Source organism: Cydia amplana, chromosome 1 (assembly GCF_948474715.1).
Source record: "Cydia amplana chromosome 1, ilCydAmpl1.1, whole genome shotgun sequence".
NCBI classification, from domain to species: domain Eukaryota; kingdom Metazoa; phylum Arthropoda; class Insecta; order Lepidoptera; family Tortricidae; genus Cydia; species Cydia amplana.
Window position 1 is genome coordinate 27,647,366 of NC_086069.1, and position 27,585 is coordinate 27,674,950.

General features: G+C 39.8%; 3 protein-coding genes across 3 annotated transcripts; 1 reads left to right on the forward strand and 2 right to left on the reverse strand.

Annotated features, from left to right (window-relative positions):
* Positions 1 to 2,475: 2,475 nt before the first annotated feature.
* Positions 2,476 to 5,314, reverse strand: LOC134654426 (RNA polymerase II transcriptional coactivator). Its single transcript, XM_063509869.1, has 2 exons — positions 5,162 to 5,314; positions 2,476 to 2,798 (listed from the first exon to the last, which is right to left on the reverse strand). The coding sequence occupies exons 1-2, from the start codon at positions 5,219 to 5,221 to the stop codon at positions 2,544 to 2,546; spliced, it is 315 nt and encodes a 104-aa protein (XP_063365939.1). The 5' UTR covers positions 5,222 to 5,314; the 3' UTR covers positions 2,476 to 2,543.
* Positions 5,315 to 5,606: 292 nt separating this feature from the next.
* LOC134652295 (uncharacterized) lies at positions 5,607 to 7,019 on the forward strand. The gene is made up of 2 exons (XM_063507471.1): positions 5,607 to 5,721; positions 5,804 to 7,019. The coding sequence occupies exons 1-2, from the start codon at positions 5,649 to 5,651 to the stop codon at positions 7,000 to 7,002; spliced, it is 1,272 nt and encodes a 423-aa protein (XP_063363541.1). The 5' UTR covers positions 5,607 to 5,648; the 3' UTR covers positions 7,003 to 7,019.
* Positions 7,020 to 10,492: 3,473 nt separating this feature from the next.
* Positions 10,493 to 27,187, reverse strand: LOC134651354 (protein cappuccino-like). The gene is made up of 10 exons (XM_063506474.1): positions 26,229 to 27,187; positions 24,146 to 24,304; positions 20,974 to 21,149; positions 18,969 to 20,796; positions 18,267 to 18,655; positions 16,722 to 16,931; positions 15,515 to 15,655; positions 13,307 to 13,478; positions 11,882 to 12,206; positions 10,493 to 10,631 (listed from the first exon to the last, which is right to left on the reverse strand). Exons 1-10 carry the CDS (start codon positions 26,947 to 26,949, stop codon positions 10,514 to 10,516), a joined length of 4,239 nt encoding a protein of 1,412 aa, XP_063362544.1. The 5' UTR covers positions 26,950 to 27,187; the 3' UTR covers positions 10,493 to 10,513.
* Positions 27,188 to 27,585: the final 398 nt, after the last annotated feature.

Below are 27,585 nucleotides of genomic sequence, written 5' to 3' on the forward strand. Positions count from 1 at the left end.
ATTTAAGTCTTGCCAAATATGGTCTTCATTTACTTATTGATTATAAAGCTAGAATCTAACCAAATGTTACTAGAAACACTAGTCAATATTAACGCCACATATTAAAAATGGCAGTTTTACATTAATAGTAGTATAACATTTTCTCGTGAACTTTTTTCGTCTTTATTATTCACAACTTAATCGCGTAAAACTAAGTTTAATAATAAAGATGAATAATAATGAGTAATAATTGTGAAAGTTTAAATCAGTATCTTTAATCTTTATCAAACCATTCAATATACTCAAATATTTTTCGATCATTCTTGTTGTAATGATTTCGATACTTATACAAATCTTAGTATGCAGTGTATCTGACCAATTGAAATATTATTAAGTCTAAAGCCAAATAAAACACTTTTAGATAGCTAGGAATTGAATAGGTACCTTAAAACCACCCAACTATGGACAAAAAGCTCGCAATTGTTGTTCAAAAATTCCAAAATTAACACTAATAATATCTTTATTAAGCGGATCCTCACAGAACGATCTGCCTCGCGGGGAAATTGCCGCGCGAAGCAGCTTGATCGGTGGAGACGCCTCGCCCGAGGCAAACCTGACCGACCGAGCTGTCCGCGCGGCAAGTTCCTCGCGGCAAGTTCCTCGCGAGGCGGCCCGTTCTGTGCGGACCTGTCTATTCATTTGTGTGTGACTATTGTTTGGATGCCATAGTTGTGCCTACCTACAAAAAAAAACTCAGACATAACTAATAACATTGGTACAATTCTTGGGTGGTTTACGGTAATGTTTTTTTTTTCTTTTCAATTCATCACAATTAAAATCGAAATTAGGAACTGATATTATAGAAAGTCGATGGTATGCATCGTGCGTGTGCGTACAATTTGTACGATTTTTGAAGCATTTATTGAGACAGAAAATAAGTTTAGAAAAGAATCCTAGTGAATCTCTAGAAATACGTAGCTGTTTGGAAAGGGTAACATCAGGAGAATTGGCCAGGGACAGACAAAGATTTATACCATTGTTACTAGTTACCTTGAAACCTCATTAACATGACCAAGTTTAAATTAAACACATTTTTTTTCGCTGTGTTGAAAAGAACCACTGAATGATGAATTGAATGAAAGTTGTTTCGGAAAGGGACATTGCCCAGGGACAGAGAACAAAGACTTGTACGTGGTTATAATAAAACCTCACCTCATTGGCATTGTCATTTTTATGTCTGACCCGTGGCAATTATCCCAGACTGTCAAAGATGGGAATTTCTTTTTTGTACCATGGCAAGGGCGAACAAGAGATAGAAAGCGGTTAATGTAGGCTGTGGACACCTTCATCCCAGTATAGTCATATAAACAAACATGGACTGTATGGATATGCATTTTTATAGGTAATAGGTACTAAGGATATATATTTGGGATCTAGTAATTTGTGTAAATAGGTGGAATTCTTGTTGTTCTAGGGTAAAGGTATGAAATGTCATTGGAATCTGATGCAATTTTAATCCAATTATTTTATGTACATAACAATACAGTGAGACATCACCAGTTTATATGCATAGATATGTAATGTTATGATGAATGTACATTTTAGTCTGGTTCTGTCAAAAGAATAATAGCAAACAGATAGTTAAATTGCAAAAAACAATGCTTAATACAAAATGTGCAGTCAAGTGTAGAAATATGGGTGCAATCATTTACTCAAAAAATATATCCCAACGCTCTTAATGGGACATATTTTTGAGTAAGTTGTATGCACCCATATTTTTACACTTTACTGTACATAGTTGTAACCGGAAATTATTAAAATTAAAATTTAATTTTTCTAAACAAATTCTGGTACTGGGCGCCTAGCCAAATTGACAATCACTAACAGAAAACGCTATTCGAAACATAATCACTGGAAACAGTCACGTGATTTTTCGTAGCATTGGTCATCTTGATACATTTTTTCTTTTCGTTTGGCGTTTGTCGATCGATATACGGCCTTGGCTAGGCGCCCTGGTACAATCAGCATCAAATAGATAGTTATTGGTGCTTTGAAAAAAAAAGAACGATTCTGAGCCTTGAAACCAATATACTTGGTCATTTTGCACTATTTGACGCTGACTGTACTATTGAATTACATTAATTAGAGTTAAAGGTTTTGCTCTAAACACAAAGTGCTATCATTCTTTTGACATTATTTCAAAATTGTGAACAACAAATCTCTATTAGTTAATACCAAAATGATTATACTCAATGAATTTTTCTTCCGTAATTTTAACATAACAAAGACAGCTCAATATTGTACCTGTTTAATTTATTTCTACTGTTATACAATTATGTTTTAGTTCCTGGCGGTCACTGTAAAGATAAAAATATATCTTTTAAATAAAAAATGTTTTAGTCTGATTTGTCTTTTATTATACTTTCAACGCAAATATATGCAAAAATAGGACTTCCCCTATTCCTTACACTTTTCCATATTAATCAAAACATCAAATATAATTTGCTCAACAAAACTTTAATCTTACAGATAGTAACACAATCATACAGTATATTTGTTCCAAACTAACAGTTACTGAGTTCCTCGTTCACTTCCTCCGCCAACGCCAGCAGTTTCCGCCACTGCTCCGGGGTCAGGCTGATGCCTTTCTTCCCTGGTAACAAGTCCCCGTTCTTCTCGTAAAACTCGCGAATATCCACATAACTCTTCCCCTTGAACTCCCTCACTTTGACAAGCTTCTTACCCTCTAGTACCCATGTTGGCTCTTTATCGGTAGTCCTCGAGCCCATTTTGGCTTTCTTTTCTGGAGGTACATTTCTCTGAAAATATTATGCAAGTGCAAGTTAAGTTTTGCTTTACTTCCTATGGAGTGTGGAGTGGCATGACATTGAACTGGCATCTTAAGCCCCGTCTGCATATCGCGCGGCAAACCATCGAACATTGGCTCGCGCGGCAGCCGCGCGCAACGGATACCGGGGTGCCGCGCGAGCCTACTCGGTGCGCCCGGTATCCATTGCGCGCGGCTGCCGCGCGAGCCAATGTTCGATGGTTTGCCGCGCGATATGGTGACGGGGCTTTAGCTTTGAAAACTTTATCCTCGTGCTGCCCAATGTACATTAGGATGTACCTACACTCAGTTTCGATGGAATGCCAACCTTAACTAAAAACAAAGTAGGTAGCATTTCAATTGTCTCGTAAAATTTTCGAACAAATGAAATTCAACCTAATTGAAAATACATCAAGATTCTAACTTCCTTGGCTATAATTTTGTATTGTGGGCGGCACGAGGATAATAGAGATGGATCAAACTAACTTTGCATGGCATTTGCAATGACCAAGTGTGGCAATGTCATCATAAATGTCAAATTTCTATGAATATAAATACCTATTTATGGACAAAGGGTGTAGCAGGATAAGCCTTCAAAAATTGCCCCCAAAGCTTTGAGTTCAAAACTACTACCAGTTGATGCCCCGTCAAATGAAAATAATCCACACCAATTTTTAACCCTCTACTGCCGCCTGGAACCCCGTGACATTCATTTAACCCTAAAAAGTTTTTATTTTTTTTCTCAAAAAGTATAAAACGGACAATTATGAAATTTTTCATAAATGTTGATGTCATCTATACAAACTATCAAAAAAAAAACTAACTCTCTACTTACTTATTTTCCTAGAAAAAAACCTAAATAAAAAAATAAAACACCCTGTATATCAGTTCAAGCTCGTCGTACTATCACCATTTTTGTACTAATTATTAACCAACTACCTATCTACATAATATATAAGTTTCATGTAAATAACAAAGGTGGAACAGTGTGAAAATATAAGTATTGTTCAGTACGTACCATGTATGTAACACGCTTACCAAACGTTGACGACACTAGTAAAAGATATCGGCCCGCCAACCGGGAAGCCATCCGTAATCATTTTTTTTTTTGTTAATTTGAAATGGAGGGCAAATGAAACTCATTAATACTTATTCGAACAAGTGTTTCTGTTTATTTTACTTTATTGTTTTGTAAAAAGGTACTACGTAATTGAGTTACTTAGCATTTTATGTAAGTTCTTGAGTCCTGCAAGCGAAATAAATTAAAAAAAATGGCCCTCGGCCGTGATGCTGGCCGTGTTCGATTTTCAAATATTTTTTTCGTAATTAACAAAAAAAAATGATTACGGATGGCTTCCCGGTTGGCGGGCCGATATCTTTTACTAGTGTCGTCAACGTTTGGTAAGCGTGTTACATACATGGTACGTACTGAACAATACTTATATTTTCACACTGTTCCACCTTTGTTATTTACATGAAACTTATATATTATGTAGATAGGTAGTTGGTTAATAATTAGTACAAAAATGGTGATAGTACGACGAGCTTGAACTGATATACAGGGTGTTTTATTTTTTTATTTAGGTTTTTTTCTAGGAAAATAAGTAAGTAGAGAGTTAGTTTTTTTTTTTGATAGTTTGTATAGATGACATCAACATTTATGAAAAATTTCATAATTGTCCGTTTTATACTTTTTGAGAAAAAAAATAAAAACTTTTTAGGGTTAAATGAATGTCACGGGGTTCCAGGCGGCAGTAGAGGGTTAAAAATTGGTGTGGATTATTTTCATTTGACGGGGCATCAACTGGTAGTAGTTTTGAACTCAAAGCTTTGGGGGCAATTTTTGAAGGCTTATCCTGCTACACCCTTTAGAGGAACGCAAAAAAAAGGTTTTATTACTGGATTACAGCGCCTAAAGTAATTTCAAAATTAGTAATTAAACTTTCGTAACGTAAAAAATCGGTGCAAGATTAAGATTAGGTATCTTAAAATAAATTGACTCTAGTTCTCATATAGAAGAAAAGAAATTATTCCATATCAATTATTACTTTGTCTCCGTTTTATTTACACTTATCTTTATAGATAACTGTTGAGCATGCTTGTATACATCACTGATAAGATTTTTAATTATTGACTGGTATTTAAATATTAAAGTATGCTCAGCAAAACTATTCACTTATAGCAGAAAATATGTATGCTGGGGTGCTAAGCTAATAGGTAGTTTTGATGAGACTGTACACGATAAAGTAATTGGAAAGTATCAGTTAAGAGCTAAGTATCAATGAAAATAGCAGAATAGAATAGTACAAAAATGTGAAACATGTGTTTTCTACGATTTATTTATGATTTACTTACATCAACAGGTCCCTCGTCGCTGTCGCTAGAACTTTCAGCTTTCTTCTTGTTTTTGGGCATATTGTTTTGTTTAATGATTTGCTTATCACGAAATCTGTAAACAATTGTAAAAATTAACCTTCAAATATTTTTAAACAGTGGACTGTATGTTCATTCAAACAGAGTTATGTTATGTTAACATGGGATTAGTACAATTTCTTCTAGAACTTTTAATTAGTCCAAAATAAAGCTTACTGATTGCAATTAAACCTTAATTCTAATTTAACTTGCCGCTGTCGATTGACGTTGCCACCTAGCCGGTATCTCAACTCAATCAGCTGTTTGACCTTATCGACTGTGGTGTGGTTGCATGTGTAACTTCGGCGTTTTTTTATGATTGCAGAATAGCATACAACGTCACATTGACAGTGACAGGTGTTAAACATAACCTAAAAAAGACCTTGTAGAATTTTATCAGAAACAGGTATTGAATTATATTTAAAGCACGATGTTAGAACCCTGGAACGATGCCTCACTGCTACCACCACCTGTTCATACATTTCTATGTCATCGTAAAGTTGGTAAGTTCATCGTTGACTTTAAAACACGCCTGCTTGCCGAATAACTTTTGAACTGTTCATTTTTAATTCCTTTTAATTACAGGCATTCAGGATCTAAAAGCCACTTGTACGAATATGATCAAAGTACTGTCTAATCAATCTCCTTTGCACAAAGAGAGCGCAATACTCTCTAGATTTGCTTATAAATACGACAAGAAGTTTCGCAACGATATCGGCTACAGGCATTTTAAGAAGGTTAACGTAGCCTTGCGGCGTTATTTGGGGCTGAATGTATTGAAGGACATAGAAAACTTCAGCGACACATTGCCGGCGGATGACGAGGATTATTTACCAACAAGACAGATGCTCCAATATATAATGATCAGATTGATTACGTTTGCTAAGATAATGGTGAGGGTTTGCGTATGTTCGAAGCAAGCGTCGGTATTTTATTTGGACCGTATAAAGTGCGGGGAGGGTCACTGGATGTCTCTGATGCCATATGCGCTGCTGAGCCGAGTGTGGTCGCTGTGCACGGTGCTACTGCGCAGTGCCTGCGTCTGGTACGCGCGCCTGCGGCCCTGGCTCGACAAACTACAACTAAAGGGAGTAGACTTCCTACCAGACAACTATAGCTTGCCAGCCGACTTAGAGGTGTGGCTGGACCTTAAAAACATTGACTCTTTTGGAAGGTTTCAATGGGCTCCGGACAAATGCTTGACATTGCACCAGAGCTTAATAGTTGACGATGATGATGATAATACTGACAGCTTCATGGATTATGTAAATCGGCTAAATGAAGAAGATGACTCTGAGGAGCCATCATGTCATCTTGAGGTAAACAGGCTTTCAAAAGAAAGTCCGTCTGAGATACAAGTAAATCCATTGCTAAATAAAGATAAAGGAGAAAGCATTTCTAGAGAAAGTTTTAATGCCCCTTTGCGCTCCAAATTGAAATCAACTGAAATATTAAATACTGATAAAGGAGAGACAATATCCAGGGAAAGTTTTAAAGCGCCACTACACACTCAATCAAAACCAGTTGAATTAAAGAGCAATAATACATACATTCATTCTCCAGCAAATGTGACTGATACAGAATCTTTAAAAAAGTTTATGTTGATGGAAGAAGGCTTTAGAAATGAGCAAAATGGGTCATCCTTAACAAACCATCTGAGTTTCATGCAGTGGACAGCTCTAAAGAACTCATTAGACACATTAGCAAATTCCTTGTCCTACAAAAGAAAAATAGAGAAAAAATTCAAAAAAATATGGAAAGAAAAGTGCATTGATTATAGTTAATAAATGTATTTTCCATTTTTTCTTGTATTATTCACAAATTATTTACAGTTTAATCATAACAGCACCAATTTAATCACTATGAAAAAATATAGATGTTTAATACAATCAAAGACATACTCAGGTACAATATAAAACAAATACAATATTACAAAATCCTTGCTAATTAAGCTGTCTTGCTATGAAATTATGGCCAATGTCAATAAGAAATTGTAGTTTTTCCTTTATCACTTTAGATGCCATAAATAGCTTCCAGTATAAAGTAAAATTATGATAATTCAGTGTAAGAATTAGATTACATATGAAAGGTCTTCATATTACTTTGAATATAATCATGTATTAGATGTATTATGATAATTTGACAATGTTATAGCAAAGTTTCCACATTCTTCAGTAATCAATCAAAAATATTGCTGGTAAAAAAAAATAAGACCAGAGAAATGAATGGATAATCTCATAAACTTTGGAACAACCTATAAAGGTATGTCTACTCAAAACTGTAACAAACATGTTTGTATGGATAATTATAATGCTTTATAATGGTTTCGCTTTTCATTGTAGACATAACAAGTATAGACATCGCTAGGAGAGTTTGTCATGCACACAACAACAACAAGGTTATTAATTATTGACTGTGAGATTTTGAAATGTTCTTTTTAGGGTTCCGTAGCCAAATGGCAAAAAACGGAACCCTTATGGATTCGTCATGTCTGTCTGTCACAGCCACTTTTTTCCGAAACTATAAGAACTATACTGTTGAAACTTGGTAAGTATGTAGATGTATTCTGTGAACCACATTAAGATTTTCATACAAAAATAGAAAACAAAAACAATAAATTTTGGGGGTCTCCATACTTAGAACTGAAACTCAAAATTTTTTTTTCATCAAACCCATACGTGTGGGTTATCTATGGATAGGTCTTCAAAAATGATATTGAGGTTTCTAATATATATATTTTTTAAACTGAATAGTTTGCGCGAGAGACACTTCCAAAGTGGTAAAATGTGCCCCCCCCCCCCCTGTAACTTCTAAAATAAGAGAATGATAAACCTAAAAAAAAATATGATTTACATTACCATGCAAATTTCAACCGAAAATTGGTTTGAACGAGATCTAGTAAGTAGTTTTTTTTAATACGTCATAAATCCCCTAAATACGGAACCCTTCATGGGCGAGTCCGACTCGCACTTGGCCGCTTTTTTTAGTACCGATAGCAAGTTGAAATGCCAACGTCAAGTTGAACCAAAAAGCTTCTTCTAGGATTTTTATAGCTTACTGTTTTTGCGATTAGTACTCTGTGTAGCTGTGTGTGTAATCATTTAATCAACTAATCTTTAATCATTTACCTCAACTCTCCTGGCGATACCTATACTCGACAAACAAAATATTCTAAAATGACAACACCTAGATGAAAAGCTTTACCATCTTATCTGCTCGTTTTCAATGAAGTACATCAAATTAGAATAACAAGAATTTGAAATCTCAACATCACTCACACTCACTTAGCATACAAACAGTATGGAATTATAATAATGCAGTCATATTTGTATACCTTAATTTGTATATATTTGCGCTTTGTTTATATTTACATAAGTCATACGACTTTCACTATTTACATAATGCTTCGCAACACCCCATATTAGTTTACAATATGAAAACAATTCACAATACATTATTTACTTCACATGTACACTTCACGGAATGTATAATTAATAATTATTATACGTCTACTACTCTTTAAGTATAAAAAAAACTGTCTAAATGTCTAAATAATTTGTTTAATGACTGGTTTAATGTTATAATAACGGCGATTGATAAATAGTAAGTGAGATTGTCATTCCAGTATTTTACAATTTAAAAAAGTGGCTGTGACATACGGACGGACGGACGGACAGACAGACAGACAGACATGACGAATCCATAAGGGTTCCGTTTTTTGCCATTTGGCTACGGAACCCTAAAAAAGAGAATAATCGCAATTAATACTCATGGGGTTTTAATGCCAGAATATTCTGGTAGTATAAAATTATTTGTACATACAAGATAGATAAGTTTCTATAGTACCTATACATATCTTAAGACTCCTTATTCCTACAAGCGAGCGTTTTTTGCAATCTGCTACCTTTTTCATTCAAGATTACGACGTAACTATTAGTATTCATTAAAAAACTGATACCGTACTTAAATAATCATTTATATAATCGCCTTTTATTCGCAGGCCATTAACCCCTTAACTCCCAGGGGTCAAAATTTGCCAGCTAAATAACAACCTTGGCATATTACATTTAGAGTAGAATTTTTACTCTTTACCGACCGAATATAGCATCGGTGGGGAGCGAGGGTTTACGCATATGTTTAAATACAAGAACCATTAGTAGCTTATATTAATGAGATTGTTAAAAAGGCAAATGCATTTACCTACACATTGGCTAGGCTTCAAGACTTTTAGGAATGGATGTAGGTATAATGATTCTTTTCACAGCCCTTATGCGCGAAGCTGAGTAAATCGTGTTTAATAAATATAGGCAAGAATGGCAAACATTTTTTTAATCTCATACCATGATTTGTTAGAAGCCGTCTAAGCTAACAATGCACCGATTTGGATAGAACAAAGTGAGGTAGTGTCATTTTATACGTCATATTTTAATAGAAATTTGACATTAATGATTACTTATGCAAATGCCATGCAGAGTTACTTACTCTTTCCTAACCTCCTAAGGACCAGCCATACAAACAAAAATCCAAAATTTTCCACTGAAATTTGAACCTATAGTGTAGGAAATAGAGTTGATTTTGCGTTGTTGGAAAACTAAACGAAACAAAGCAAAAGCGACTCTGTTCCAATTGAATAGGATTTAAATTTCATCGCACTTGACGACCTTGGGCCTTGGAGGCTAAATATGTCAAACGAAAGTGGCGCGTAGCGACGTAACTAATAAATAAATTATCATGAATCTAGTATTTTAACTGGATCAGGCATGAGGGGTGGGGGGAAATGACCGAACGGGATAGTCTTATGTATCTTTCAGTATGAGTAGCAGCAAAAGCGCTATTATTGCAGTTTGTTCTTGTGACCGTCACACTTTTTTTTATTCCCCACAGTAAATTAGTATGGATTATGGTGGGAAACATATAAATTCGACCAATCATAGTGTCGCATTGCGTATGTTTTGTCTCTCACGGACGCACGCGTATACCACATCTACATTGACGTATAATATCTAAGGACGGGCTAATGGGGCACTAAACATCGTACTAGTTCAGCGGTGCTACCCAGTCTAACGCGACTAGTTGCGACCAATAGCGCGCGTAATGCGAACTCGTCAACCAATCGCGCGCGTGATGCGAACTCATCAACCAATCGCGTTGTAGCGATTTCACACCGCTGTACTGGCCCCTGTCATGCCTCATTATTATTGCCCGTAAAGCCAGTCTCTAGATATCTATGTCAATGCACATCTATTAGGATTTTACCATCTATGTAAATAATAAATGCCACTTCTGACAATTTGTTTACTTCTTAGCGGTGCTAGAAATCTTCTGTAGCCGCGCTTTCAACCCGCCTTCTTTCTTCGGTTGCACGATGGCTTGAGATTTACGTTCTTCTTGATGCTTCTTGGCTTCTTTTAGTCTGAAAACAAAATTTTATCACTATCACCAGGGGGGTGTCACTCCGCAGTTTAGGTACATTTGGCCGGCGCGCCCATCGGACAGGCGTATGGCAGTGGGCTGCCGCTCGGCGTGCACGATAGTCGTGTCACGCGGCGCTCGCGCAAAATTGAAAATACACAATGGCTTCGAAACTTACTCCGCGAGAATCAGACATGCTATTTTCGGATAAAACATGTATATTTACATAATCAACGTTTGTAATTCCTACATATTTATCTTAAAAACAATAAATCAGTGGGTATAGGTATAAAAACTTGTCAAGTGATAACCCCGTGCCGACACTCACAGCTTGGTCATAAAACTGCGGCGCGCAAAGGAGATTCACGGTTCGTGCGCGATTATAAGTTTCAATTTTGCTTGCAGGCGGCGATATAGGTGTAATTTTATACCTAAACCTGACTTTTGTGAAGGGGTGAATTTTCTGTACGGTAGTACTATTAGTTATTCTGTGCTATCACTACATAGTATAAAACAAAGTCGCTTCCCTGTCTGTCTGTCTGTATCTTTAAAACTACGCAAAGGATTTTGATGCGGTTTTTTTTTAATACATAGAGTGATTTAAGAGGAAGGTTTATATATAATTTGTTAACCCGTCCGAAGCCGGGGCGGGTCGCTAGTAGTTAAACAAACTCTCCGTCCGCGTCTGTATGTCTGTATGTTCGCGATGAACTCAAAAACTACTAAAAAAATTCATTTATCAATAGAGTGATTCTCGAGGAAGGTTTAGGTGTACACCGGTGCGGGTCGCTAGTTCTTTAGTAAATACTCAACGAGCAATACGAGTATAGTGGAGGTTTAACTCTGGAACACTTAACCTTTTAACCGCCGGCAATTTTTGATCGAGCGTGCTCGTGTCGCCACCGACAGTAATTGTACCACGCAGAGTAAAGTTTAAGGCTGGCATAGTTACGGGAGTTGTAAATGTGCTGTAAAAACCAAATCAGATCTTTGTCTTATTTATCAGACTGTGGCGAAATGAGCTGGATATGTAATGTCTTATATATATATATCAGACTCTGGCGGTTAAAGGGTTAAATTACATTAGTAATTACTTACGTAAATTAGGTAATTTCCAATATTTTACAGAATTGTCTCCCACAAAACTTATAAAAAAAATTAACACTTTTGAAAGGCGCTCAAAACACCATCTACGCAAAAACTATCTACTGGTAGTGTTTTAAAACTACTTTTATAAATGTCAAAACTTACTTCTCTTTAATAGCGATCTGCTCCTCCTTCTTATAAATATCCTTAAAATCGCTGCAGAAACTCGTCCACAGCGAAAAGAATTCCTTCGGCTCACAGTCCTCTAACTTGCCAACTTTGGGGGTATACTGGTAAAACTTGACAGTTGCAAAGAATTTGCTTCGGCATTCTTCTAGATTCTCGTGTTCGGTCTTCAACTTCTCCTCGGCAGCGGTGAGGAAGGTGCCCATCTTGTCTTCGAATACGTCTATACGTTTAGTGTCGTTTTCTTCGGGGCTCCGTTGTGCGTCGGTTTTTTCTAGAACTTTCTTGGTTTTCTCTTTGCATGCTGAAATATAAAACTTGTTAGTATTTTTGATATTTGCTATTGTGCTAGTTTCCGTCCATGCTAGCGTTTTCGTCTTGACGGAATAGCAAATAATTAATTTCATTCTCAATTTGGTACTTGTGAAATATAATTTTTATGTAGAAACATATATTGTTTAGACATTAAGGATTGCAATAAGTCTGAATTTGAGCAGCAATGTAGGTTTATATTCAAATTTGTGTTTAGGAAGTGAGCGAAGGAACTAAAAGTCACAACAATTAGACTCTGAAAGATTCTTTTGCAGACGAAATATAGGGTTATATATCTATTTTGAAGAGTATTCCAGCGGTGGCAGCGTTCAATTTTTATCGCATGTCACTATGCCCGTCACTTTCGCACTTACATACTTGTTTGAACGTGAGAGGCATGGTGACAAATGATAAAGAGTCGACCATCTTAGCCCTACAGGGTGGCAAATACTTTTGGAGCGTAGATTCATCAATTACTATAGATGCTACTGTATTACGACATATTGTTGTAGCGGCACTATCCACTAATGGCGTTATTAAAAAACACATTACAAGCCTGAATTTGCTATGAATCGTTTATCTTTATTTGTCATTTTGATTTATGTATTTGTAAAAAAGGGACAAAAAAATCTTTATTTCCAAGAACAGAATTCATAGTTAATAACAAATGAAAACAAAACAAATTTAACTTAAAGCTAAAGGTTATTAGTGTTTATAGGTACATTAGATTTAACTAATTCAGACCAGCTATCATGGTCGCATTTTTATCACCTGTCATGCCATGCGTCACTTTCGCACTTACATATTTGTTAGAACGTGACAGCCATGGTGACAAATGATAATGAGCCGGCCATTTTAGCCCTACAGGCTCGTAAAGTGTTATCAATAAGTGTAAGGCCTGAGTAGACGCTCGAAGCGGAGCGTTCGGCGGGGCGTGCAGCGTGGCGTCGAGCTTCCAAGTAGTTTGAGCAGCGTGCACTAAGGCCGCTACTATACGTTTGCATTTGTTTAACATGCACGCCGCACGCCCCGCCCCGCTGCACGCCCAACTCGAGCGTCCACTCAGGCCTTACACTAAGGGTGTCTACTCACCGGCTAGCTGTTGCGTGAGTTCGGCCAGCGACTTGGCGACGTCTGCGAAGTCTATAGCCGCGGCGCGCGCCACGTCGCCCGGCTCGGGCACGGGCAGGGGAGTCCCCACGCCGGCCGCGCGCATGTACGTGCGCACGATGAAGTGCAGCAGAGTCACGGTTGAGCGCTTCGACTGGAACAAACAAAGGATTTAGGTGAGCGTTTCTTTTATTTTATGCCGTTTTATGAATGAATGAATAACATTTATTTCAGGACAAGTCCCATAGTATGTTAGTAACAAGATGAATACTTAAAATTAGTGTTAGTGCACAGCATAAATAAAAATTTAATACAAATAAAAACTTAAAAACCTATAACCTGCCTACGTGGAGCGCGAGACATGGAGCTGCGTCCATCGACGCATCAGCGCGGAGTCCCAGCGGTCCGCGAACGCGCTCAGGATCCCGTTGGTGCTGCAGCGAACTCGGGCTAACAGGGAGGCGCACCGCTTGCGCATTATGGCAGCAAAATCGTCGGTGCGCGCCTCCGCAAACATGCCCGACGCACTACAGTGCCGCGGCAACCCCAACAGAACCCTAAACGCGTTGTTATATTGGACTCGCAAGTCGCTATATGCCCGCTGCGTAAAGTTGACCCACAGACCGCAAGTATAAAACGATTGGCAATATGCCTTGAACAAAATAATTTTCACAGGCTGTGAGCACCTTGCGAACCTGCGAGCCAACATATTACATCTGACAGCTAGCGACCTGCGCTCCCTCTCCACGTCACAATTATCTTTTAAGTCCTCCGTGACCCAGTGACCCAAATATTTGACTTTTTGCACCCTATTGAGAGTTGTGCCACAAAGCGAGATACCAGGAGCGTCTGTGTAGGTCTTTGACCCTGCCTTAAATATAATCATCTCGCTCTTTTTGGCATTATATTTGAGTCCGTGGGTCACAGCGTACGACTCACAGATTGCGACCAGTTTTCTTAATGCGCCAATCGATGGACTCAGAAGCACCATATCGTCTGCGTAACTAATGTTATTCAAACAGATATCTCCAACGTGACATCCGATATTAGTGCTGCTGAGCTCACCGATTAGCCGGTTCATATAAAGATTGAAGAGCCGGGGCCGGGGGTTTATATATTGTGACCTTTTTTGACACTTTTTGTTGCCGCTATAACAACAAATACTAAAAAGTACGTAACCCTCGATGGGCGAGTCCGACTCGCATTTGTCCGGTTTTCATTACCTATTTTCTATTAAACCACACTCACATGGCGACCCCGACAGTACCTTGACTCGCCGTCTTTGGGTTTGGAAAGTATGTTCAAGCCGAAACCGTCATCTCGTCATCAAATACAAATACAAATTATTTATTTGCCAGAATACAGTGAATATGTAGACTGTGACTGTGACTTAAAATTAGAAGTACAGTGTACTCACAATTGAGCATGCAAAACTTCACAATCTTACGGTGTCATATATATATAGCCCAGCGTGTCACTAAACATCACATAACAAACGCGCCAGTCTTCTTACGCGTCATGTCCTTGAGTTTGAAGCATCCAAATCATTAGAGTCTCAAGTCTCAAGACACACACACACACACACACGTGTGATGAAAAAGTAATGAATTAAATGCATTTGTATATGTACTTTTTTTGTAAGACCAAAGCTGTTGCCCTTTGCCGCCGTTCAAATAGCTACGCCCATCACTGCCGCTTCACATGGCGACCCTGCCAGTACTTTGACATCCTTAAGTTCAGACAATATCTCTAAGGCCCACTTGCACCATTCCACTAACCCGGGATAACCTGGATGGTTACCAGTACAATTTGACACTAGGTTAACGGTTTAACCGCTTAACCCCGGGTTAGTGGGATGGTGCAAGTGGGCCTAACTCTAAATGTCACTAAACATCTACAGATCTACACCACATGGCGACCCTGCTAAAGATGGTATCAACACAGACAAGACATCCTCTAGACTGAGCATAGTAACGCTACCCCCTCTGCCACAAATATACGGTAGTTTTACTCCATCTTCGAATCAAAGTTTCTTTGTGTGACGTCCGTGTCTTTGAACGGACCAATCACGGCACGGGACTCGCTCACCTCGTCCCCCGCACCCCAGTATTTTTGGCAGCATCGGTTTCATGAAATAATTGCTCTAAACTCCGTCTAGAGGATTCCTAATCTATGGGTATCAATATGTACCTTGACGTCCTTGAGTTTGGAGAGTATCTCGAGGCCGAAGCCGTCGGCCTGGCCACGTTGGCCGTTGCCGCCATTCATGTAGTTGCCTAGCGTCAGGATGATCGCGAACACCCGCTTTAGCGCCTCGCTTGTCATCAAGAACTGAAAATAAGATTTTTGACTTAAAATAAACACTTAATCTTAATAAACATCTCTATACTCCCTGCGACAGGAAGGTACGGTTCCACAATTGATTTTCGAAGGGTTTTCTCGCGATGTTTTGAAAACCTCCGGTTTGAAAGTTTAATTTAATAAAATTATAACGTTTTATATCAACCTGTAGGACTAGCACATGATTGGCGCGACAGTATCTCGCGGCGAGATAGATTACCCGTCTTTTTCTAACTATAATAATAAAAGAGAGACGGGTATCTCGCCGCGAGATACTGTCGCGCCAATCATGTGCTATCCCGGCTGGTTAATGTACAGGACAACTTTCATATGGCACCAAACTCAGAATCAGGAAAAACACTTTGGCAACAAGAATATCGATATCTGATTAGGTGATAAGTCAAAATTAAGAAGTTGCGGAAAGTTTCTAAAAAGTTGTGAAAGTTCTCGGAAATTTTCACAGAAAACAAAGTAAACTTTCGTTTTGGAAATTAAAAATTTCAATTCCTATACAAAACTATGAGAATTATTTCAAGTGAAAATGTCGCAATTTTTGAAACTTTTCGCTAGTCAAAATTTATAAAACAGCCAATTTTCCTTTCGCAATCTCGTATTTGTCCTCATAATAGAAAGGTTGTTTAATACCTCGCATAGCTAAATGTTGAAAACACCCCGTAGGTACAGTCAGCAGCAGAAGTTGCTAAGCGGGCGAGGTGTTCAAAATTACCTTGACACGCTCTTATTATCTTAACAATAAAGTCGCGTCAAGGTCATTTTGAACACCTCGCCCGCTTAGTAACTTCTGCCTGCTGACTGTACGTTTAAGAATCAAGTTACAAAATGTACCTCACAAGTATGCTTCAAGTTATCCAGCTTATGCATGGTGGTAGTGACGGCATCCTCAAACTCAGCTTGAAACATGAAGCATGAGATCCTCTCTGCGAAGTTGGGTATGCCGCTGAGGTCGTGCAGGAACGCCTCGGGCTTGTCCAGTGGCACGTCTGGCCTCGTTCGCAGGTGGTGCTTAATTATCTAAGAATCAAGTTACAAAATGTACCTCACAAGTATGCTTCAAGTTATCCAGCTTATGCATGGTGGTGGTGACGGCATCCTCAAACTCAGCTTGAAACATGAAGCAGGATATCCTCTCCGCGAAGTTGGGTATCCCGCTGAGGTCGTGCAGGAACGCCTCGGGCTTGTCCAGTGGCGTGTCTGGCCTCGTTCGCAGGTGGTGTTTAATCTGGGATAGCTCTTCGTCGGTCGCTCTCTGAAATAGAGACAATTTCTTAGTTATACTACCTATAGTTCGTTTTTTTAGCATTAGAAAGAAGGTAAACAACCTTGACGTGTCTTTTTATTAAAAAATATTGAAAAACGCTTAACAAAATTAGTTTATAATTACTTGTGAAAGCCGAAGAATGTAAAAGATCGTATATGATTTATTCGTAATTCTAACATATTCGCTGTGACTTATTTTACAAGGTGATTTTTAATAAAAAGACATGTTAAGATGGCTTACCTTCTTTCTAATGCTAGGTCGAAAATGTATCACGTCTAATCCCACTGAGGATCAGTCCGCCGTACGATATCGGCCTGTCAGTTGTACACTCACCTTTTGCGTATAACTGACCAGGCCGATATCGTACGGCGGACTGTTCATCAGTGGACCCTTTTTAGTTAGAATTTAACTTTTTAAGAAAATTTATGGAGACATGTACTAAAGATACAGAGCTGGTTCTAGTCTCAAATTAGCGCTTTTAGTCTACTTTAATATCTTTGAAGTTTTTTTTTCTAAAAAAAACGATAGCTTTTAAGATAAATTGCGAACATCAAAAAAAGTACGAAAATTTCGAGGTTATTCGAATGCTACAACGGCAGCACAGGTCTTACGATGCTGCAAACTTGGATATACGGTACTGGCCGAACTAGCCGTTAATTTGCGATTTCTAGTGTTAAATACGACTGGCCTAGTACTAGGACAGCATTGCTTAAACATGTATGGTTTTTTAACCGACGAAAAAAACGGAGGAGGTTCTCAAGTCGACGCGTATATATATATATTTTTATGTATGACCACGCATAACTTTTTACAGAGTAGTTCGATTTTGATAATATTTTTTTTATTGAAAAGGGTATACCCCGAAGTTGGTCCCATATAAATTTGGAAAAAAAAATCCAACCTTAAGGGTAGGAAAATAGGAAACTAAAAATGGAAAAATAAAAACTTTTTACAAAAAAAATAAAACCGACTTCAAAAAGGATGAAATAAAATATTAGGTATCCCCTTTTTGAAGTCTATGCGTTACCAACTGATATGTTTGAAGTCGGTGCCAAGCCAAGTAGTAACAATACCAGTCAATTAAAAATAATCAGCTTTATGGCTATAAATCTCATTTTTGACTGGTATTGTTACTGCTTGGCTTGGCACCGACTTCAAACATATCAGTTGGTAACGCATAGACTTCAAAAAGGATACCTAATATTTTATTTCATCCTTTTTGAAGTCGGTTTTATTTTTTTTGTAAAAAGTTTTTAATTTTCCATTTTTTTTAATCAAAAATTTCAATTTGAAGTGTAAAGTAACAAAGATGCATGTCCTCACCATTTCATAGATCTGCTGCAACGCCTCCAAACTCACAACGGACGTATCAAAATTATATATGGCATTCTCTATCTCAGAAAACTCAACATGCAAACTCTGCGCCAAAATCCCCACATTCTGTGACCTTTTACTTTCTAATATCTTAACCGGCTGAATTTTCGTTTTCACTTCAACTTTTTTTTTGACAGGCGCTTTGACAACTTGTCTTGAGAACAGATCAGTGAATTCATCTATGTTATCCAGATTGGTTTCTTCAATTTCGAGCCAGAGGGGCTTCAGAGCGGCCTGGGGGGCTTCGCCGGAGGCCTGGGGCGCGGGGGGGGCGAGGATGCGCGTCCAATATAGTGGCCTCATTGGCGCTGCGGGCTTTACGGGAATCTTTCTTAAGGCTGAAAATAACAGAACATTTTATTGTCTTCGGTTACCGCGATAGTTACTCATGAAATAAAACATCACAAACTCATAATATAATGGGGATGTAGTATAAATTCAATATACGCGATATAATCCGTTTTAATAGTTTAATTTCATAGAACATTTTGAGTTACAACTTTATTAATTGATGCAACTCTTATTAAAACTAAACCTTATTGCAATGACTTAAGGTTAAAGTGGTTGTAGGATGTGTTTTATTACTTAGTATAATCAGTTCCAGATGGGCAAATGGCAGAGTGAATAATAAATGGATAATGTAATACATACTCGCTCTTTGCATAGTCCAGCCTCCTACAGGAGGGGCAGGGAACGGCGCAGGCCCCAAGCTCGGGGGCGGCGGCGGCGCGCCCGCGCCGGGCGGCGGTGGAGCCGGTGCTGGAGGCCCCATTCCAGGCATCGGTGGGGGTGGGAGCCCCATTCCAGGCATCGGTGGGGGTGGAGGCCCCATACCAGGCATCGGTGGGGGTGGCGGCCCCATGCCGGGCATAGGAGGTGGTGGAGGCCCCATTCCAGGCATCGGTGGGGGTGGGGGCCCCATACCAGGCATTGGAGGTGGTGGAGGCCCCATTCCAGGCATCGGTGGGGGTTGGGGCCCCATTCCAGGCATTGGGGGCGGTGGCGGCCCCATACCGGGCATTGGAGGTGGTGGAGGAAACATGTCAGGCATTGGTGGGGGTGGGGGCCCCATTCCAGGCATCGGTGGGGGTGGGGGCCACATACCAGGCATTGGTGGGGGTGGCGGCCCCATTCCAGGCATAGGAGGTGGTGGAGGCCCCATTCCAGGCATAGGAGGTGGTGGAGGCCCCATTCCAGGCATCGGTGGGGGCGGGGGACCCATACTAGGCATTGGGGGTGGAGGAGGCCCCATTCCAGGCATTGGTGGCGGAGGTGGCCCCATATCGGGCATTGGTGGGGGTAATGGACATGTTGCTGGCATTGGGGGAGGCATGGGAACCAAATCAGGCATTGGTGGAGGTGGTGGTCCCATCCCGGGTGAAGGAATACTTGGAGGAGTACTAGGAGCTGTTGGTTCTTTAGAGGTGGAAAGATCCATTGTAGGAGATACATTTGATGGCACCGGAGACCTTGGTTTCGAAGCTTGTGATTCAGGCGAGGCTTTTTGAGTTTCGTCAGGAGATGTAAGGGGGGGTGGGTCTGTTGTGGGCTCCAAAGACTCTGGTAGAGGAGGTGCGGGTGGCACTGCCTTTAGGGTACTCGGTTCTGATGTCGTAGTGACACTGTCTGATGAAATGCACGTGCTTTCTGATGACAACTTGCTAGTTTCCGTTGATGCCATTGTATCAACTTGAATATCATTATTTCTATATAATACTTCTGTAATTGGAATGTTTATTGCAGCCTTTAATTCACTGTCTTTACTAAGTATATCGGAGGAACATTCGTGTGTACTAGTAATTAAATCGGCGTTATTAATACTAAAGAATGAAGCTTCCGAGCTTCCTATACTGTGTAGGGATTCTGTCAAAGCTTTTTCAGGGGTCTCTTTAACATCTTTCTCTTCAATTTGATCCAGTCTTTCGTTGTCAGGTTCTTTAAGTGCTTCATGATCTCGTAGTTTATTTAGCTTACAATAATTTTCTATACTATCAGATCTTCCTTCACTTTGAATATTGTTAATAGGTTCAGTATTACAAGCTACAGTACTTACATCTAAATCTCTTCTTACACACTGATTAGCGGGTAAAGATATCACAGGTTCGGGAAGCGTTTCGATGGAAGTTTGTATCTCTTTGTCCACTGATTTGCTTAGTTTATCCGGTAACTCGAAACATTTCTCCAAATTTTTGTTGATTGTTTCAATTTGAGCGCTTAACTTTAATTTCTCAATTTGTAATTCTAAATCTATTAGTCTATTTCTGAGCTGCGCTATGACCGCTTTCGCTTCGCTGATATCCGCTATTTCATCGTTGTTATTTTGGTTGCTGAATCTGTGATTTTCATTGCGCAGGTTTGTGATGTGATCTTGGGTGATGCTGTAGACATCCTTGTCTGGCCAGGAGACGTGCAGCCGGCCAGGGGTGATCGGCTGAGAGACGGGGGTTTCCATGTGGGCCCAGTAGTACATCAAATTAGGCTAAAACAATAAAAAAGGATTAAAGCTACAAATTAATGGCGGTACTAACAATCAACATAATGTGCCGTCGGAAACGTTCCAAAATTGTGAAATTTCCATGGAAACTTATCATATTCTTATAATGGAATCAACATTTTTCATTTCCATGATTAATAATATGGCATAAAACCTGAATACCTTAAAAATATTTTCAGTGGGCGCATCCTTATCTGGAATCTGGCGGAGCACCCCGGCGGCCACCAGGTGCGTGCAGTATTGAACTCCAAGGTTCTTCAAATCTTGTGCGGTCAGGAGGTTTTTCAAGGAACTGTTCTCCGCGACGGATGATATGAACCAGTTGAGGAGCATAAGCCCTGAAGTATAAATATAACAAATTGATATCCACAAAGGGTAATTTGGAAACCAAACATTAATAACAAGTTAATTTACTAATTTATAACAGTAGTTTTAGTTTACTCATTAATCGACTGACATTGACAGAACGATAATGTCACAATGACAATATTGACAATTGTGGGGCGTATTTTGCTTAATTTCTTGCAGCTTACTGCGTAAACAACACAGACGAGCGTTTTCTAAAGTGACTGGTGCTGTTTCATGGCCGTTTGTTTAAAAGCCATAACAGACTACCGCACCTGACCGCACCGCACCGCGACCTTGGTGCGCCACACCCATAAGTAAAAGCGAGAATGACGAAGTCCCTTTTAATTAACACATTCACTGCCAGTCTGCCACCGACGCACATGTGCGTCGACCGTCATACAAGTTTGTTCCTAGGCCACGCCCCCTGGCAGTGAATGCATTAATTGTATATTAAATTAAAATCGAAAAGAGACTAGCGTCGGACCAAACCGGCATTTTCAATTACAAGTGTGGCATGTCATCATTAATGTCAAATTTCTATGAAATTATGTTATGACGTTTATAGTGACATTGGCACTCCCTCACATGGACCTATAGGTTCATGCTCCCTCACTTTGTTCTACCCAAGCCGGTGCAAAGTTAGCTTTAGCACTTCACACACCTTTCTTAAAGCTGTAACATATTACCGCACCGTACAAAATGAAAATGAAAAGAAATTTAATAAAATGGAATGAAATGGAAATGGCCGTAGCCAAAATGACAAAACAACCCTTTTAGTTTTGTCATTCTGGGGACTTCAGCGATATTGAAAATGAAATTCGTCGGTTCTTACAGAAATTATAGCGTTCTCTAGGATTTAAGTAGGGTTGCCAGATGGTCGGGATTCGGCGGGATTCTCCCGATTTTTTGCATGTATTCCCGATTCCCGACAAAGTGAAAATTGTCCCGAAAAACAGCATCACGTTATAAAACAATAATATCAAGTTCTGAACTGTCGTCGAGCAAACCAGCGACCCGCGTCGATTCCGTCAGCGCGCGCGCGGGGCGCGCGTGGCGAGATTGGGCAGAGCAGCTGACGTAGTGCCAATAATGTAAAATATCGTTGTTTTTAATACAATTAATTTAATTTGAATGGTTCATTTTCCCGACTTAAGGCCCAAAATCCCGACAAATTGATATTTTTTCCCGATATTAGCGCCTTTCGATCTGGCAACCCTAGATTTAAGTTAGTGTAAGGCCTGAATGGACGCTCGAGTTGGGCGTGCGCCGGAGCGGGACGTGCGGCGTGCATGTTAAACAAATGCAAGCGTATAGGAGCGGCTTTAGTGCACGCTGCTCAGATTACTTGTGAGCCCGACACCACGCTGCACGCCCCACTGAACGCTCCGCTTCGAGCGTCCACTCAGGCCTTACACTTATAAGTTTTTCGTCTCCTATTCACTTGTTGAGTGACTAAAAACCCAGTTTTGAACTGTACGTATAAAAATCCCTACTTCATACCTACAGTTCGTGCATGAAGTCTGAAGACTTAAAAGCTGAACCGTGCCGGTGGCGAGGGAGATAAGCGGTACTCCCATAAGATTTGTCAAAATTCGTGTGTGGATTGTTGCATAATATGATACCTAAGTACTCGATCTTAGACACTGTTAGATGACCGTTTTACTCATCTAGAAACTTACTTTGAAGATGTTCTTCTGGAACACGAATTACGTACATCACTGGACACTTTTTAACATACTCCACTATCAACACCACTCTCTTAATGTCGCACACCACTCTTAATTTACCACGGTTCATTTTCACTACAAAGACAGTATACTGAGAGTATACAGGTATAACAAATGTCAAAATTGGTAGTTCTCTTGGCGCATACAGCACCAGCGCCCGACTAAATCTTTTGACTCTAGCATTTTTGGGGACAAACTTGTATTCAAACGCAGTGTATTCTTCATTGTGTAACCCAAGTATGGTGACGATATCCTGGATTCCCTCTTGTGCATCTCTGTACTTGCTTAGAAGTTTCACATAATTGAAATGCGCTCTTGATGTACTAGTGAAGTTCACGCGATTCGTAGCTAGTTGCATCACGTAATTTAGGATTTAGAGAATAGTTTTGGCTAATTCGTGCGGTAATTAGGCGTTCTTAGTCACGTATGCACTGTTATACTGGCGTTATCTGTATCGCATGTAATCGTTTTAATGGAGATATGACGTGGACATCTTGTCTTATGCGTGTGCGTCAATATACAGAATGACGTAGTTTAGTTAGGCAGCGTTTCTGAGGCCCACCGCGAAAAACGAAAATCTAAATTTCTTTATCTGCCTCTATCGCTCGAATATTATGCAAGAGCGATAGAGAGGCAGATTTCGCTCATTCGTTCATCACCTTCCCGGTACCTATAACCAGGTTGTATTTACTTAGAGGTCATATTGCGGTTGCTATGACTTCCAGTTGCCGGTGTATATTACGTATTATGCGGTATTACATAAGAATTATGATATAATAGGTATTTACCTGAATCATAATTATCATATAATAGCCTGGTTCTATTAAATATATTTTAAAAACACTATTATAGTATAAACCCATGAACCGTAATTATATTTTAACTAGAAATGAACTACATAGCACATTAAAACGTCATTATAAGAGCAATCTTGTCATAGAGGTGCAAGTTCACGCGCGTGGCTAGGATTGCATCTCTAGCGTGAGCGAGGCCACCTTCCGAAACACGTTGGACTCCGGTAGCGCGTCGCTCACGCGCGTTCTTCTGAAACTGTTAATGTTTAAGGCCTTACCTTCAAACTTTTCATACAGCTGGAAGTTGAGCTTCTCCGGCACGAAGTTGGGGCGCTGCACGCGCGGCTCGGAGTGCTTGTCTAGCGTGAGCGAGGCCACCTTCCGAAGCACGTTGGACTCCGGTAGCGCGTCGCTCACGCTGACGGCTCGGCGTTCTTCTGAAACTGTTAATGTTTTAGGCCTTACCTTCAAACTTCTCATAGAGCTGGAAGTTGAGCTTCTCCGGCACGAAGTTGGGACGCTGCACGCGCGGCTCGGAGTGCTTGTCTAGCGTGAGCGAGGCCACCTTCCGAAGCACGTTGGACTCCGGTAGCGCGTCGCTCACGCTGGCGGCTCGGCGTTCTTCTGAAACTGTTAATGAAATGTCAGCATTTGATCCAGTGGAATAATTGCGATACCAGTGTGGGCACTGCAAAATGTCAGACATTACTGGTAAACTCAGTAACTGACCCAAGGAGCATATTTCCTACGGACAGATAGATTAAGGTTGGCCACTTTTAACAACAAGACTTCAATTGCCTTGTTACTTTCTGCTCTGTTAAGAGCTAGTGGACAATTACTATGGAGGGGCCAATAACTAGGTATAGCAGTCACCGTACTTATCTTATTTTGAGAAAAGATAAAGGTTTTTTTTGCGAACATTGTGGTCATATATGTAAATGTGTAAAAAAGTTTGATAACCTACCTAAAAAATTTGGACAGGACTTTGAAACTGATACACACATTTGTAGGATATTTTTACTTTTTAAATATACATAGTTCTTTTCTTGTTTGGTTTTTAACTCACTTATTTTGAATAGACAACATACAGTATGCAATGGCATGCTACATAATTTTACGAACGCATAATCAAAATAAAAAATTGGTAAAGCAATTAATAACCGAATATTATTTTCGTTAATAATGAAATACACTTTACTATCTTCGTCTCATGAGGCCAAATGGCTTAATGCGATGTGGAGTAAATAATTTCTTCGGACTTAATCCACTTTAAGGAAGTCCTCAATAGGATTAGTTACTACCAGATGGATAGATAGCTGATCACGCATGTAATATGCCGACTGGCACGTCTAGCCGCAGGTTTTGCTAGAAGCGGCCGGGGTACCTACTCAAAAATATCTGAACACGCATTCTAAGGCGTTCAGATGTTTGTGAGCACCTTGGCCGCCTCGATATATATATATATGATGGCTACTGACCTACTAGTATAACTTGTAGGTATTATTTAAATATTATGCTTGCCTACTTCATATTTAAAATGTATATTTACTTATTTAGACACTAAAATCAATTCGAATCTATAACGTATGTATATCTATCTCTACAATAGAGGCTTTGCGATCTATTTCTCGTAGTAGAGAAATCTGTAAGAGCAAAATGGCTTTTCATTTCGGTAAGTATAAAAAACAAACATGGCTAATGCATTCACTGACTTGCACATTACGATTTAATGGAATCAAGCGCGTAATTGTAAAAAAACTGCTTTATTGTAATCGTGAACAAGAACGTAGGTATAAGTTTCCAGTAAGAAAAGAGCGGTAAAGGAAACAATATAGGTAGGTAGGTACCTAACAGTTAGTGTATTGTGTTGTGGGCAACATCAACAAACTGGTTTAGCCGCTTACAAGCAAGTTCTCTCTTTGTTTATTTACATTTAACGCACACTGTTAAAGGTCTGAAGGAGCTCTAAGTATTTAAACGAAGAATAGTGGTTATGATAATTTGATAAGCGAAAATCTCGATAATGTTTGTTGTTAATCTGAGGTTGAAGTGCTGATAAGAGCCATTCATAGCTAAACGGAAAGATTTAGTCGAAATTCACTCGCTGGAAATATTTCACAGGTTATGAAGGCCACAATACGAATTGAAAAGGTTTTGCTTACTTTATCAGTGTAGACATTTTGTGTGTTAGCAATTTGAAAAGCGAGTAGATACCTATATTTTAGCTGTATTTGATCATTGAATGTGGGAATTTTAACTGATATAATTGATGGTTATCATTAGCTGTAATTTACCGACAAAATCGCTCGCGGAAATTTACTTCAGACTCAGAGGCTTAAATGGCCACAAAACGATGAATGCAAAAGGATTTGTTTACAATTTACATTATCACTGTTTACATCCGCAAATGTAACCAATTTGAAAAGTACACTTTTGATCTTTAGGATGTGTTTATTCATTGAATATGTGCTTTAAAACCGTCTATTCTTACCTGTCTGTGTATTCTGTACAATGTGATTATACAGTGTGATTGTTGTCATGAACTAACCATTATCAAGCACGGCCAGCGCGGGGTCGGGCTCAGCGTCGGGCACGGGCGGCGCGGGCTGCAGCTCCACTTTCCGGTGCCGCGATACCGTGAACGAGGACTGCGCCGGCGTCGCCTTCAGCCGGAACTCGCGGAACTCGTGCCCGCACTCGTGCGTGAGCCTCTCCAGCCGCTCCCCGCGGCTGCCGGACAACCCCATAACATTGTCACTCTTGTCACTGTCATCGAACACGTCAGATTTGTCTTCTTTGTCTAAGTCGAGCAAGGAGGTCGCGTCGTCGTGCGGCATGGGTGTGAGCGTGTGCGCGTCGTCGTGCGCGCTGCTCTCGGCCGAGTAGTAGCACTGGTTGAGCTCGACGGCGGCGAGCGGCGCCAGCGGGTCCGTGAGCACTGAGTCGGGCGTGGAGGGCGAGCGCGCGCGGGTCGCTGACCGCTCCTCGCACCTGGACACCGTTACCTCCGACTGACTCGCCGATTCCGCGCTCCCTCCTGTTTTCGACGCGCACTCGAGCGTGTCGTTATCTGACGCTTCCACTTCAATATTATCGGAATCGGGCGTTTTATCGAACGTATCGGCGGCCCCTCGCTTCCCGCCGCTCTTTTTCCTTCCATGTTTCTTGCTGTCCCTACCTGGAGATTTTCTGTTTTTCAAAAAATTCCGCCCTTTTGCTGGTGACTTGCCCGTCTTACTTTGTTTTTCGTTTCCCTGAATATTACCCATTTCTGTGACACTGTTTACTAACTTATGATTTCTACTTAACGTAATGTGTCGGAGGATTTTCGTTGTTTTTGTAAAAATATTGGGTTTATCATTTGGCTACTATTTACATGAAATATAAAAACTAAGTAGATTTGAGATTCACAGCCCTCTGGTACCCTTTTGTGCGAGCATGCGCAATGGGGACGCCGAAATGTTTTTTCGTAAATCAATACTTTGGGAGCGTGTAGAAAGAGCGTTACGAGACTATTGTGTAAAAAAACAAAACTTATTAAAAAAATACATCGTTTGCAGGCTAATGGCACCATTTGCAGCATAATTATGTAGTCACATGTAATTTAAAGTTGAATTTAATATATTTGCATTGATTGTTACACTCACTGCTGCCCTCTGCATTCTTGTTTACAAAGTTGTATTAATCATGTCAATAGATGGCGTGCAGAGTCTCGATTTATTTCGTGCAAAGTTTCGTAACAAAGTTTTCCAACTAAATCATGCGAATAGTTAAATTATACATGTGCGCTGAAAACATGAAAACTTTGCCTACATAGCCGATATGATGGAAGATAAGTGTGTGTAGATTTCTGTTTCATGAACTCTGTTTGGCTTTGGTTCCGCTGCCAAACGACTATTGTAAAT

Coding starts and splice junctions, on each gene's coding strand:
- LOC134654426 (XM_063509869.1), bottom strand. CDS start 5,221: ATGCCCAAAAACAAGAAGAAAGCTGAAAGTTCTAGCGACAGCGACGAG. Junction 2,799..5,161: donor GCGACGAGGGACCTGTTGAT/GTAAGTAAATCA, acceptor TAATATTTTCAG/AGAAATGTACCTCCAGAAAA.
- LOC134652295 (XM_063507471.1), top strand. CDS start 5,649: ATGTTAGAACCCTGGAACGATGCCTCACTGCTACCACCACCTGTTCAT. Junction 5,722..5,803: donor TCTATGTCATCGTAAAGTTG/GTAAGTTCATCG, acceptor TTTTAATTACAG/GCATTCAGGATCTAAAAGCC.
- LOC134651354 (XM_063506474.1), bottom strand. CDS start 26,949: ATGGGTAATATTCAGGGAAACGAAAAACAAAGTAAGACGGGCAAGTCA. Junction 21,150..24,145: donor GCTCTATGAGAAGTTTGAAG/GTAAGGCCTAAA, acceptor TTTATACTTCAG/GGCTTATGCTCCTCAACTGG. Junction 15,656..16,721: donor ACTTGAAGCATACTTGTGAG/GTACATTTTGTA, acceptor TCTTATTTTCAG/TTCTTGATGACAAGCGAGGC.